Source organism: Theobroma cacao, chromosome 1 (genome assembly GCF_000208745.1).
Source record: "Theobroma cacao cultivar B97-61/B2 chromosome 1, Criollo_cocoa_genome_V2, whole genome shotgun sequence".
NCBI classification, from domain to species: Eukaryota; Viridiplantae; Streptophyta; class Magnoliopsida; order Malvales; family Malvaceae; genus Theobroma; species Theobroma cacao.
This window is the reverse complement of record NC_030850.1, coordinates 34,140,395-34,153,418: the sequence shown is the minus strand read 5'-3', so window position 1 is coordinate 34,153,418 and position 13,024 is coordinate 34,140,395. Positions and strand designations below refer to the sequence as shown.

Here is a 13,024-nt window from a genome sequence, read left to right as displayed (position 1 = left end):
ATTCATTAGGCACATTAAAGTCTATTTTTGAGTAACCCTGCCACTTTTAGCACTATATATAGAGCTTCACAATTCATTTGGGAGGACTCTTCTCTCCTCTTCCAAGCTAACACATTCTCAACTTGAGAGCTTCTCTCTCTAAATTCTCTCTCTAATTATCTTGTACTCTCTAAGTCTCTTTAAGTCTCTTCTTATTGTCTTCCACCTGCCACAGCACTTAGTACTTTAGGAACTGGCTCAATCTTCCTCTCTGCCTCCTCTGGCACATCCTTTTACTTGTTTGCAACGCTTCCTCTCCCTATCACAAGAACCCCTTTTACAATACTTACAATAGCTTTCTTTTGAAAGCTAGGCTTGAATCAAACTGTTACATATCAACCTTTTTTTGGTTCAGTAACTTGCATTGTGACACTTCACACTTACGAGAAATTTCTGATTACTAATCTAACAGAGAAATAAGGGAAAATCTGATCCAATTTTTTAACCTAAAACCCGACCCGACCTCGCTGGAGTTTTGGACTTTGGACTTTTGGGGGTAGTTGGGTTGGATTCATGCTTTAATTTTGACAATTTGGAATGATCAAATCTAGAAGAATAAAGAGTTGAACATTCAAAGAAAAAGATTATCCTTGGCAGTTTGCGAGCCGAAGTTGTGCACTTGGTGTCTATTTGACTGTTTGGTGAATAACAAAGGGGATATGAAAGTTTTGCTTGTATCTTTATGTGTAAAATTTATTTATTTCCTTCGATGATTAATTTAGATAAAATTTTTCATCTAGAAGCTTTCATTAGGAAAATTTGGTAATTGGCCAAGTCAAAAATTAACATTCTCAAGGGCTGCTTTCCGAAAGTGTCTTAATATTGCATATGCTTTACCTAAAATCAATCATGACAATCATGAATCACCCCTCTTCAAATTACAACTATTACCAGTCTTCCATTCTTGGAAACTCACTAATCTTAATTCAAGCAAATTGTTTATTTAACTTCTATTTGTGTTCAATGATTTGCATCAGAAACAATACTATTATTTGAAACTTCTTACTGATATTTTTTATGAATTAATTATATGTGAACCTACTTTAGTTGACAAATTGATTTCGAGGTGCCGTATATTTATGATACGATTCATAAAAGAGTTGGAAAAAAAGAATGTGGATTGATCCACTAATCAATTGATTCATCGAGGAAAAGAAAGTGTGGTTAGTGGTTGCATCACTTAAATTTTTAAGTATGATGGTGATGTTGATCAATTTGTCAATGCCATGGAATTATGTCAGTTGAATTCCAAAACTTTATTCGTTAGTCTTATCAGGGTAGGCAGTGGGAGGGCACTTAGGCAGCACTAACATTTAATCTTGCAATTGACGCAAAAAATTGATGAATCAATTCATTTTTGAATTGTGAATAAAGCTGAAAAGTGTGAATCCATTTAACAGCAACAACGCAAGAACAAAAAAAAAAAAAAAGCTCCAAGTCAACATAGAGCAGCTTGAAATCTTGGGGTGGAAACACAAACAAAAATGTAATCAAATGATGTGAGTTGAAACTAGACAAAAGTCTATACAATAACTTCCGCTCGCAGAACTGAAAGATTATAAAACCACAAATGGGATCCCTCCTAAACCACCCTTCCCTCCATTAATCATCATCCCTTTAGTTTTCTTTCCCAACCTTTAGCCATGGTGGTGGATAGGGATCAGGTGAGGCCTCTAGCACCGGCTTCGGACCTTCCAAGCAGCGACGATGGAGAGGCTGCTTTGCAGTTGAAAAAAGTTCAACGGAAAAAATGCATCAAATGTTGCGGTTGCATTGCAGCTCTAATGATCATCCAAGCTGTTGTGATCATAATTTTAGTTTTCACTGTGTTTCGAGTCAAGGACCCAGTCATCAAAATGAACGGTGTCGCAGTTACGCACCTGGAGCTAATCAATGGTACAACTCCTAAGCCGGGCTCCAACATCTCCTTGATAGCCGATGTTTCAGTCAAAAATCCTAACGTAGCATCGTTCAAGTATAAGAACACCACCACAACTCTTTACTACTATGGCACAATCGTTGGGGAGGCTCGAGGCCCAGCAGGTAGTGCAAAGGCCCGCCGGACCATGCGGATGAATATTTCTGTTGATATCATCACGGATCGGCTCTTGGCCAGCCCAAATTTGGTTGCAGATGTGAACTCTGGGACTCTGACCATGAGCAGCTACTCAAGAATTGGAGGAAGGGTCAATATGTTAAACATTATAAAGAAGCATGTTACGGTAAAGATGAACTGTTCCATGACAGTTAACATCTCCAGCCAGGCAATTCAAGAACAGAAATGCAAGCGAAAGGTTGACCTCTAGGCTTTAGGGTATGTTTCCTGTTGCCTTGACCGCCGTGTATGTATATATACAAACCAATATGACAGAGTACGATATAGTTATATGAACATGTGGTATGATTATAGTTTATCTTGTAGAAGCTAGATTTGTATTGGGGTTTTAGTTTAATTTAACATGAAATCTTTTGGGGTTGGGTCTTAGATTTTCTTGTACAATCGGCTTTTTTGCTTGTTTGATACAAGGTTTGATCAATTCAACAGCAAATGCAGGTTTTGAGCTGAACGCAGGCCTTCAATTATAATGGACGGGTTTAAATTTTTGTCTTGATTGGAATTGAGGAGGCCAGAGAGCAGCATCAGGACTGCAAGTGCAATGGATACCTTGTCCAGTTATGATGACTAATATACCTTCTAAAAGAGTTGCCCCGTCCCTTGAATTCTGGTTCCCAGGGAAACACACAAAGGCCAGGGGGGGACCGCCATTGTACTTCACCCAAATGCCTTTAATTGTATCCAACTTGTTTAAAAAAATGGGTCGGATCTGTATCCTCGACAACTCTGTTTCAGTCTTTTGGCATTGAATCCTTGAATAATTGAACCGCTATTAATAATTTGACCTAGCCATAGGCCAGAGCGCATTGAGATGACTTTCTTTCAAAACAAAAGAAAAAGGGAGAGGGGACATTGTTTTGTTCTGTTTAAAGGGGATGTGATGATGAGTAGATTGCTCAAGTAATCCTTGTCAAGTGTAAGCATCTTTAACAAAAGAACTTGCTTAATACGAGTCTATACTACTACTGTTATTTTCTGGCCTAAGGTTGCCATCATGGGTTTAAGCTGTTGTTTTCCATATGCATCGGATGGTGGGCAGCTGCCGAATACTTGTAAAATAAAGATGAAAAACCCATAGAATTCCAATCCTTGGATTCATGTGAATTTTGACTGAATTAGAATAATATTATGAGTATGAAAAGGTGGTATTAAAGTATTCGGGACTGCAACAAAAGTGGGAGCAAGGAGCTTTGCTTTAGCCTTTAAAGAAGCATCAGACCATGGCTTAAAAAGAATATACATAAGCATCAGATTTCAATCTTGCTGTAGTCCGGCTCCATCAGTTGGTTGATATGTTATGCTTTTTTCATACAATCAAACCAATTTTGGGGGACTAAAGTCGTCTAATATTATCTTTTCTTATCAATTAATGGTGATTTAGCTCTCTTTCGATGGGTCAAAATCTAGTATCCCTTCATTACAAAGAAAGAAAAGAATTCACCAGCTTTGACTCCCCCAAAAAAGTACCAATAAACACTGACTGCAGAACCATAAATTCAATGTACATTAAACATTACACAACCTGTTTGAGTGGAGCCTCTGTATTTGAGGTCTCAGCTAATAAAACTTTTAAGGCAAATGGTTAGAGAACAGCTGGTGCTGCCATTGCTGCAAGTGCGATTGGCAAGAAGTCCAGCCTATACTGTCAGACCACCAAGCAAAAAATTATTCATTTTATTTGTTGTTTTCAGTTTGTGGTCCATTAGATTTTAGTGCTTTTTGTCTATTAATGCATAGATAGATGGTAGATAACTTGTGTAAAAGCAGAAATTTCTAATGTTGGCCTGTCATCTACACTTGTCTTCGTTGATATGGATATGAAGAACCTCTCAGTTTTCACCCCCTTTTTTTTTTTTTTGTTATGAATTATCTTTCCACTAAAAAAGATCATGATAGAGTGTGCCAAATTGCAGAAGAAAAAGTATTTGGTTCCCACCGAAAAGTAAAGAGCAATGTAGAAAAAGCAAGGAAAACAAGGAATGACAATATAGTATCAAGTTGACTAAAGCAGGGCAGAGCAAGCGTTCAGAAGGAAAAACATTTATTTCTCCATCATGGTTCACTTTTCTCTCTTCTTCCATCATATCAGATATAATTTGCAAGCAGCAAACATGTCACATTTCGGTGAAAAATTTAGATCGTACAACTTTTCTATAAAATTGCTTTAGACCAAAAAATGGACCTAATATCCCTTGTTGTTATATACCTAATATAGATGCCACGAAATTTGTTGGTTTTCACATGGATATGCATGTGGAACCCCAATCCTTAAGGAACTCCAGTCATTTGGTACAAAACCAATGAATATGACATTACCATGTCAACTACCTGCTACGAGAGCTACAAATTAAGTAGGAGTAGTGAAATGTTGTAGGGCTTTGGGTGATTTAACTTTGTATCAGCAAGATCTTTCTCTGATCTTTCCCAGATGAAGAACCATATCAGTAGAAAACAAGAGAAGTTTTTACAAAGTAAACAATGTTGTTGCATTTAGTAACTGTAATTTTTATATCAAGAAAGAAAAAAGCTGAGCATCTTTTGGGAGTTGGGACCAATTCCTGGATCGCAGCAAGTTGCTCCCATCCCAATTCTAGGAAATTCTGTTGCATCATGTTTCAGAAAAGAATATATCCCCACTTCTAAAATGTTTTATATTGGCTTTGGTCTCATGGGGTACTTTTCAGTTTGAAATTTCAATCCACTGTTCCTTTTGTTGCTGTGTTAGAGAATACAAACAGAGAAATCCCTTCTTTGATTTCAAAAGCAGGAAAACCATTCTTTCCTCTTTGGTTTCCAATATTTCCATGCCTTGGTACACAAACCAAAGAAATTCTTTTTAAATTAATTTAAAATGCAAATGAAAATCAATATTCTTTTTAGAAAGCCCTAGTTCCAAGCTGAAGAAAGCCCATGACCAACAAGCCCAAAGCTCCACTTTCTTCCACTCACACAAATCACAGGGGAAAGAAATCAAGGCAGCAAAAGTCACCAACACCACAATAAATGCCACCCGCTGTTTCCGAACTGAGTATTAAATGCAGCAGCTGGAGCATCATCTACCCACCCTCTCTTCCCTAACCTCCCCTTTCTCTTACCCTTTCCTTTCCCCCCACCAAATGGATCCTCCTCTTCCCCCCAAATGTCCACCCCTGCCCCTTCTTCCCCTAACTATCTCACCAACTTAGGCCTCGGCTACTCTATCGCCATCGCCCTCGGCTTCCTCGTCCTCCTCTCCACCATCCTCCTCGCTTCCTACATCTGCTGCCGCTCTTCCTCTTCCCCAAGCGCCTTCTCTCCCAACCCCACCACCGCCGTCGCCGCCTCCAACTCCGATGGAATCATCCTCCCCAGGATTATTTTCGTTGCCGAAGATGAAGATAATGAAAGCGTCGTCGTTGGACTTGACCAAGCCGTTATAAATTCTTACCCCAAGTTCCAGTTTAGTAAAGAGGCGGCTGCTGCGAATTCTACTAATGCAAACACGACATGCTCGATTTGTTTGTGTGAGTATAGGGATTTGGAGATGTTAAGGATGATGCCCGAGTGTAGGCATTATTTCCATGTTTCTTGTATCGATGCTTGGTTGAAACTTAATGGGTCTTGTCCTATTTGTCGGAACTCGCCACTTCCAACTCCACTTTCTACGCCCTTGTCGGAAGTCGTACCTTTGTCTCAGTACGCTGCGGATCGAAGGAGGAGGAGGTGACTTTTGGGGGGGGCATTCTTCTTGTCCTTTTTTAAATATTTTTGTTTTGGTGGATGATTTCTTTCCTTTTCTTATTTGGGGTGTGTTCTGGGGTGTTTTAGAGGGCTGAGGGGGATTTGTATAGTATTTTTTTTTCTTTTTTCTTTTGGCTTTTTTTGGGGGTTAGGTAGGGAACAGGGAAATTGGGTAGTGGAGTTTTTTGCTCAATGGATTGTTATTTTGGTTGTTTAGGGGGAAAAAAAAGAGAGTATTAGGTGCTTTGTGCTGAGCAAGAATTGGGTGATGAGAAGTTGATTCACATCAATTGAGAGTTCTTTTTAGTCATGGAATTTGTTTCATAAATTATTTTCTCCAAACTTACTTGTGAAATGCATAATTTGCACCCTTTTTTGATTTGTCTTGTTTATTTCATCGGGACATTGACTCTGATCTGCTCAGTTCTCCCTATCCAATTGTTGACAAGAATGAATCTCAGTTCATTTTCCCAATTCTGTTAAATTGAAGTACTGGTACAGATTCAGATGAACTTGTTCCTCGTAGTTACTACACCTTTCTTTTCGTACTTTTTCTTTGTCATGTACTTCGCTATTCATCAAGCTCTCAGTTTCTGCTTGGGTTTCTTTACATAGACGGTAGAGAAGCTTCTGTTGCTTTGCAGAACTCTCTCTTCTGTCGTTTCTGTGGTAGTGTTGCTTATATTCCTTCTTTCATTCTTTTTAAATGTTACCATCTTAATTGTCACTTGTTAGCGAAGGCTCCTCCTGGAGTAATCAGCCTAAAATGATTATTGAAGATAAAGCTGTCTGCCTGGAAAAGCAGAGACCCAACAAAGGAAACTAAAGATAGCCTCTGTTATTCTCCAAAACTTCCTAGTTTCAGATTGTTAGTACTGGGTTCCCACGCCGAGAAAGAACGGAAAAACCTAAACTAACCTAAGAATACGACTTTAATATTTTTGGGTTCTGAACTGCGGCGAATTGATGGGGTGATACTGTACAAATTCTAAAGATATTTTATGCTTGTGTTAACGCGAGTATTGGGTGTTGACTCCTGAATTTGTAGGCTCTCAAATCTCAATGGCCTCAAATTATCCTGGTCATTGAGGTTAGCCTTGCTCGTTCTTGACATTTTTGGTCACTCTTTCCTCGTGATGAGAAAGATTATTATATTAATTTGATTAAAACTATTTTGCTGAATCCTAGGGCAAAATATTACTAGGTTTTCAAGCAAGTGGGAGACTTTAATAGGTTGATTTGTGGATCTAGGAGGATTTTAACACTTTCATACAATCCTTGCTCTGTCCAGACTTGGTACTCTGGAGCCATAGCCAGTGTTTCCTCATTCGCAAAATTCATCTTTACAGAAAGATGCGGAAATTGTACGAGATTGGAAGTTACTATCTGAACTTGGAGATTGATGTTCAATAACGTGGGATCGGCATGTGAGTGTTAGGACAGAATGATCTAAAATCTCGGGGCCGTTGACGAGCTATTGCAGCGTTGTTCAATGCCTTCCTAGAAGCTCAAACCTCAATGAAAATTTAAAATAGGAGCCATGTGCCCCAAGCTCAAAACCTTCGATCTCGCTTTCGTCAACTCTTATCCCTAGTAATGTGGCCTTGGTCAAATTCACCTTCATTTTCAAGTTTCAGGAATTCTCTAGTTTCGTTTACTTTGCTTTTCATCTTTTTCAATTGGCATAATTGCTTGTACGGTAAGCATTTTCTGATTTCTTGCTGTAACGACGCCGTTGGTCCCTTTTATTTGTTAGATTTCATTGCGATTGGAGATGATACTTCTCAGTCCCAACAAGATAAAGATGCCAAAGCTAAATGGCCTCGGGAAGTTGGGAGTATGGAAAAGTGTTCACAGGACTATCTTTATACTGGGTGCTTGTGCTCTTCTCGTTTCTGTTGCTACCTTGTCTAGATCTTACTCTATTAGATCTCCCCTTGTTACTGATTCCTTCTGCAATCATGTAAACCTTGAGAATCCACGTAGAGGTGAAAGTGAAGTGAGTGTAAATGTTGAGGCTGTAGTTAAAAAAATCCGACAAGAACTGAATGAGTTGAGAGACATGTCAAAAGAGTCGTCATCATCAGAAATCTTGCTCAGACACAGTGCTTTTCTTTCTGATATTCTTGGTCTACTTGACTCGGTTCAGGCATCTTTGACATCAACTAGACAGCAGAACATTGAAAACAAGGGCGTCCATCCCCTGGTAAAACCGAGACAACAATCTGATGAGCCTGCGGACTACTTTCTGATTGAAGAGATTCGAAAGTATGTCAGGATCAAGCCAAACAGATTAGGAAAACAAAACTTCATGGGAGCTAATGGCACATTCACAAGCATTGGTCACGCTTGTTTTGCCATGAAGAGAGAGCTTGAAGAGTACATGGATTATGATGTTGGTGAAATCTGCAATGACGATTGGAAACTAGCTCAGAAACTAATGGTTCATGGTTGCGATCCGTTACCAAGAAGAAGGTGCTTTGCAAGAGCGCCGCAGCTCTACATCCAGCCATTCCCCATAACCGAGTCCTTGTGGAAGCTTCCTGATGATCGCAATGTTCGATGGAGTGGATACAGATGCAAGAACTTCACTTGTCTGGCAAACAATGCTACTGGGAAGGGATTCTTCAAATGTGCAGATTGCTTTAATCTTTCAGACCATGAGATGCCCAGATGGATTAAACCAGTGGATGTAGACCCTGAAACAAACTTGACAGCAGATTTTTTGATACCTGAAGTGCTGGATATTAAGCCTGGGGAGATTAGAATTGGTTTGGATTTCAGTGTAGGAACCGGGACTTTTGCAGCTAGGATGAGGGAGTTCAATGTCACGATAGTTTCAGCAACAATCAACCTCGGGGCTCCTTTTAATGAGATGATAGCTCTTCGAGGACTAGTCCCTCTTTATTTGACTATAAATCAGCGCCTCCCGCTCTTCGACAACACCCTGGATTTGATACACACGACGAGATTTCTTGACGGTTGGATTGATTTGGTACTCCTTGACTTTGTGTTGTTTGACTGGGATAGAGTTTTGAGACCAGGAGGTTTGCTCTGGATTGACAGTTTTTTCTGTTTGAAAGAAGACCTGGAAGATTACTTGGAAGCCTTCAAGGTGCTAAGGTACAGAAAACACAAATGGGTTGTTGTTCCAAAGCGAGATAAAGATGATCGAGAGGTGTTCTTTTCTGCTGTACTTGAGAAGCCGCCAAGGCCATTCCGATGAGCGTATACATTGAAGTAAGATACTGTTCTGTTCATTATACATATCTATATAGCCATGTGGTTCATCATAGTTTTCATTTTAGAATCCAGGCAGAAGTTTCTATCCAGAATTGAAAAATTTTTGTTTCTTGCCATAATGTTTCTAGCCGCCAATCTAGAAGTACTAAGCAATTTCTGAATTCTGGTAGAGTTGAAGACATTCTGGTCTCTGCTATATTAGTTTCTATTGAGCATTGCTACACATTTAGACTAAAAGCCTAGAGAGGTTTAAATTTCCGTACAGATGGAGAAACAATTAATCCATCGAGAAGAAGAAGGCATATGATTGAGCTATGAAGCATCTCAATTTTCATTAGGCTGTCTTGTTCTTTGCTGATTGTGACTACGGGTGTTGAGAGAGATTTTTGGACATCCAAAGGCCCAAAGCTTATAAAAATGGAGTCGGCCCACCGAAACAGATGAAACAGAACCATCCATGGAACTACCATACGAATTGTTTTGGACAGGGGACCATTCAATGTTTCGGACGTGAATCTTCCATTTTTCCCATCCTGAGCCCCATGCTTGTAAAAAGACTCTTCCTTTTCCCATCCCAAAGCGTCCAAGGATTACAACACTGTCAATATGTGATCCAAATTCCGATTTGACTAATGAATGACCTACTCCCAAATGCCAGTCCATTCTGGATGCCGCATGTTACCAATTTCGTTTCCGATTCTCTAATGTTTTTTCAAAATATGAAGATGTAATTTAATACTATCTTTCAATTGATTTGCACATAACTCTGTTTTTTTTAAAGTAGAGGATACTTGAATATACGTACTTATGTTCATTTTTACTTGAGCTTAACCTAAAATTAAAAGAAAAAACATTAACATTCAAATATGTGACTCATTAATTAATATATCTTTTTTCTATTTAAACAACAGGATAAAAAAATCTTGTTAAAATAAAAACAATGTAATTAAAAATAATAATATTATGAGGTTCAACACCCTCATAAATGTGGGTTTTGTAGATTCTGAATTGAGTTTAAATCTCATAAAATATCGATAAATGAAAAAGAATTCTATTGATTTAAAAAAATAGAAAAGAAATTATAAAAGTGGAAAAGCATAACCCTTCATGTTAAGCAAACGTGGAGCCCACTGATGGTAACCCGAAGCGACCACTGAAAAGAGATAGCCGTCCATGCCACCCATCATCCCATTAATTCATTGCCACGTGTCCTATTTGGGTGAACTTTTTGAAACGCCGCACCGTCCCTTCACTGCCTCCACGTTCCCTTCATTAGAATCCAATTTCTGGACCCCACACCACGTAACCCCGTCAAATCTAACGCCGTCATCTTTTTAGATTTCAAATTCTCTCCGAACCACCAGGTTCGGCTCCAAACATTAGGCTCAGACTCAGGCTCATCTCATCTACGGTTATATATCCCCATCATAAAACCCTACTCACACTCACACTCACTCCGATACTTTTTGGGACACCGTAACAATCGGAGACAGATAATCCTTTTTTTAAGGGTATTGGTTCGTATTTATTTTTTAGAAATGGCGGAGGAATCGGAGAGTAAGCAATCGACGGTGGAGTCGGTGATGGAGAAGATCAGCGGGAAGATTCATGGCCATGATTCATCGTCGTCTTCAGATTCGGATTCGGATCATGAGAAACCGGCTTCCCCTTCCCCCGTTAAGGCTAAGATTTATCGGTTGTTTGGAAGAGAGAGACCCGTTCACCATGTTCTTGGTGGTGGAAAACGTACGAACTTCGAACTCTCATTTCATTTTTTTTTCTTTTATGAGATCAGGCTTTTATGTTTTTTAATTTATTTTGTTTGTAGATTTGATGGAAATGTGAGTAGAAGATATAATGCAGTTACTTTTACAATGATGAAAAAGATAACTTTGATGGAAGATTAATGGATTGATCTGTATCTTATGCTTTATGATCTGTTTGGTCCGAAGAAAGTTCATGGCTTGAGTCCCCTTGTCTGGATTTATTGATTCTTCTTTTCACTCGTGAAAATATGAAAGTGAATCTTCAAACTTTCATTTCTCTTTAAAAACTCGTTGCTACTTTGCTTAAGAATCAAGCTATCAACAGCACCTTGAAACTTTAATATTTGGGGTCTTTTGCTGTTGCCTTTCACTTTTTGCATTCTGGGGAATAGAAAAAAGCATAACATTTTCGAATTTGGCGATATAAAAGTAAAATGATCTACTCATCTAAGCACATTAGTGTATAGGGAACAGTGAAAAGAGAAAAAAAAGTCTTGTCCTTTCAGGTTGTAGATCAATGATTCTTGTTAGTGTTAGATGCTGATGGTTGGCTCATTCCATTTTATTTTGTTGGTGATGATTTGGTGCAGCTGCTGATGTGTTCTTGTGGAGGAACAAAAAGATTTCAGCTGGCGTGCTTGGTGGAGCAACCGCAATCTGGGTCCTTTTTGAATTGATTGAATATAACCTACTTACTCTAGTCTGTCACATATCCATTCTCTCTCTTGCACTTATGTTCCTGTGGTCCAATGCCCATACCTTCATCCACAAGTAAGTTTTGGAGTCTCTGCAGGAGGTTTAGTTTAATTGGTTATTAATTGAAAGATATTGTATGATTTCTTGAAGACTATACCCTGACCCTTTGTCTTTATAGATCTCCACCTCGCATCCCAGAAGTTCATTTGCCAGAGGAGCCATTCCTCCAAGTTGCCGCTACCCTGACTTTTGAACTTAACCAGGCATTGAAGCTGCTGCGAGATATTGCATCTGGAAGAAATTTGAAGAAGTTTCTTATGGTGTGTGTTTATCTTATGTCTATGGCGATTTTATGAATGCTTCATCTTGAGTTTCACTTTGATTGGGAGAATCGCTTATATTTCCACCAATTGAAAGAATGCCAAACATGTTTTGGATTTCAGGTTATATCTGCTTTCTGGGTCCTGTCAATTGTGGGGAGTTGGTGCAACTTCTTGACCTTGTTCTACATATGTAATGACACTCTTCACTTGTTGTTAGTGCTAATTTATTTTTTATATAATGTCATACTGAATTTTTATTAATCTTTTATATGGAAATCAGCTTTTGTGTTGCTGCATACGGTGCTCGTTTTGTATGAGAAGTATGAGGACAAGGTTGACCCGTTTGCAGAGAAGGCAATGATTGAGATCAAAAAGCAATATGCAGTTTTTGATGCCAAGGTTCTAAGTAAAATTCCCAAAGGTCCCCTGAAGACCAAGAAGGTTTAGAAGGCCCAGATGTTTAGTCTGCAGCAACATTTGGGTAGTTCTGGTGTTTCCAGAGTGTGGTTTTGTTCTCTTTTAACATTAGCTAGAGGTATTTCTTCCTCAAATCAACTGTTCACAAATGTTTTGGTTTGCAATTCAAAATATCATCAGTAAAGGCAATCATTGTTAGCAATAGGCCAAGCTTGCAGATACCATAAGGTGATGATTTTATTATATAACTTTGTTTCATTTGGATAACAATCAGCTTTTTATATATATGGTTGCTGCCTGATTTTGTGCTGTTGTAGCATGTGTTATTTCCTAATTAGTATGGTTTGGGGGATGTTTTACGTTTCCTGATACATTCATCTATTTGAGCAAAAAGATAAATTTCTAAGTCTTGGGAAATAGTCGTCATAATGGTTTCCAGTTGCTTAAACCTGTGTAATATTGGGAATCCCAGAATTTGATATTTGCCATGGCAGTTCTGTCGGGAGCCGTGCCTTCTTTTGTACTTCAAAAACATAGATCCATACAGCTTAAATGCAATGCCTGGAGATTTTCTTTCCCAGAATGATGGGTAGCTTTCTTGCTTAGTAAATATAGAAGAGTCATCTTCCTCTTCTTGGGCTTGTAACCAAAATATATTTACATGCGCCAATGCTGTGTATTTCTTGCGCCGAAGTGATGAACAA

General features: G+C 38.8%; 4 protein-coding genes across 8 annotated transcripts in view; all 4 read left to right on the top strand.

Annotated features, from left to right (window-relative positions):
• The window catches only part of LOC18614065 (late embryogenesis abundant protein At1g64065), an 8,355-nt gene extending 5,221 nt beyond the window's left edge, over positions 1–3,134 (top strand). The window contains exons 1-2 of one of the 5 annotated variants that reach the window (XM_018114421.1): positions 752–2,353; positions 2,585–3,134. In XM_018114421.1, coding sequence (XP_017969910.1) covers positions 1,683–2,345 — 663 coding nt within the window. In that variant the 5' untranslated portion in view covers positions 752–1,682 and the 3' untranslated portion in view covers positions 2,346–2,353; positions 2,585–3,134. Of the gene's footprint in view, positions 1–751; positions 2,354–2,565 lie in introns of those variants that run through there. The other 4 variants (XM_007051630.2, XM_018114420.1, XM_007051629.2 and 1 more) reach the window with 4 other exon arrangements.
• On the top strand, positions 5,106–6,256 carry LOC108660490 (RING-H2 finger protein ATL67). The gene has a single exon (XM_018114373.1). The coding sequence runs from the start codon at positions 5,295–5,297 to the stop codon at positions 5,859–5,861; it is 567 nt and encodes a 188-aa protein (XP_017969862.1). The 5' UTR covers positions 5,106–5,294; the 3' UTR covers positions 5,862–6,256.
• On the top strand, positions 7,071–9,867 carry LOC18614063. Its single transcript, XM_018114372.1, has one exon. The coding sequence runs from the start codon at positions 7,650–7,652 to the stop codon at positions 9,099–9,101; it is 1,452 nt and encodes a 483-aa protein (XP_017969861.1). The 5' UTR covers positions 7,071–7,649; the 3' UTR covers positions 9,102–9,867.
• Positions 10,544–12,654, top strand: LOC18614062 (reticulon-like protein B5). Its single transcript, XM_007051627.2, has 5 exons — positions 10,544–10,864; positions 11,475–11,655; positions 11,759–11,900; positions 12,024–12,093; positions 12,184–12,654. The coding sequence occupies exons 1-5, from the start codon at positions 10,657–10,659 to the stop codon at positions 12,348–12,350; spliced, it is 768 nt and encodes a 255-aa protein (XP_007051689.2). The 5' UTR covers positions 10,544–10,656; the 3' UTR covers positions 12,351–12,654.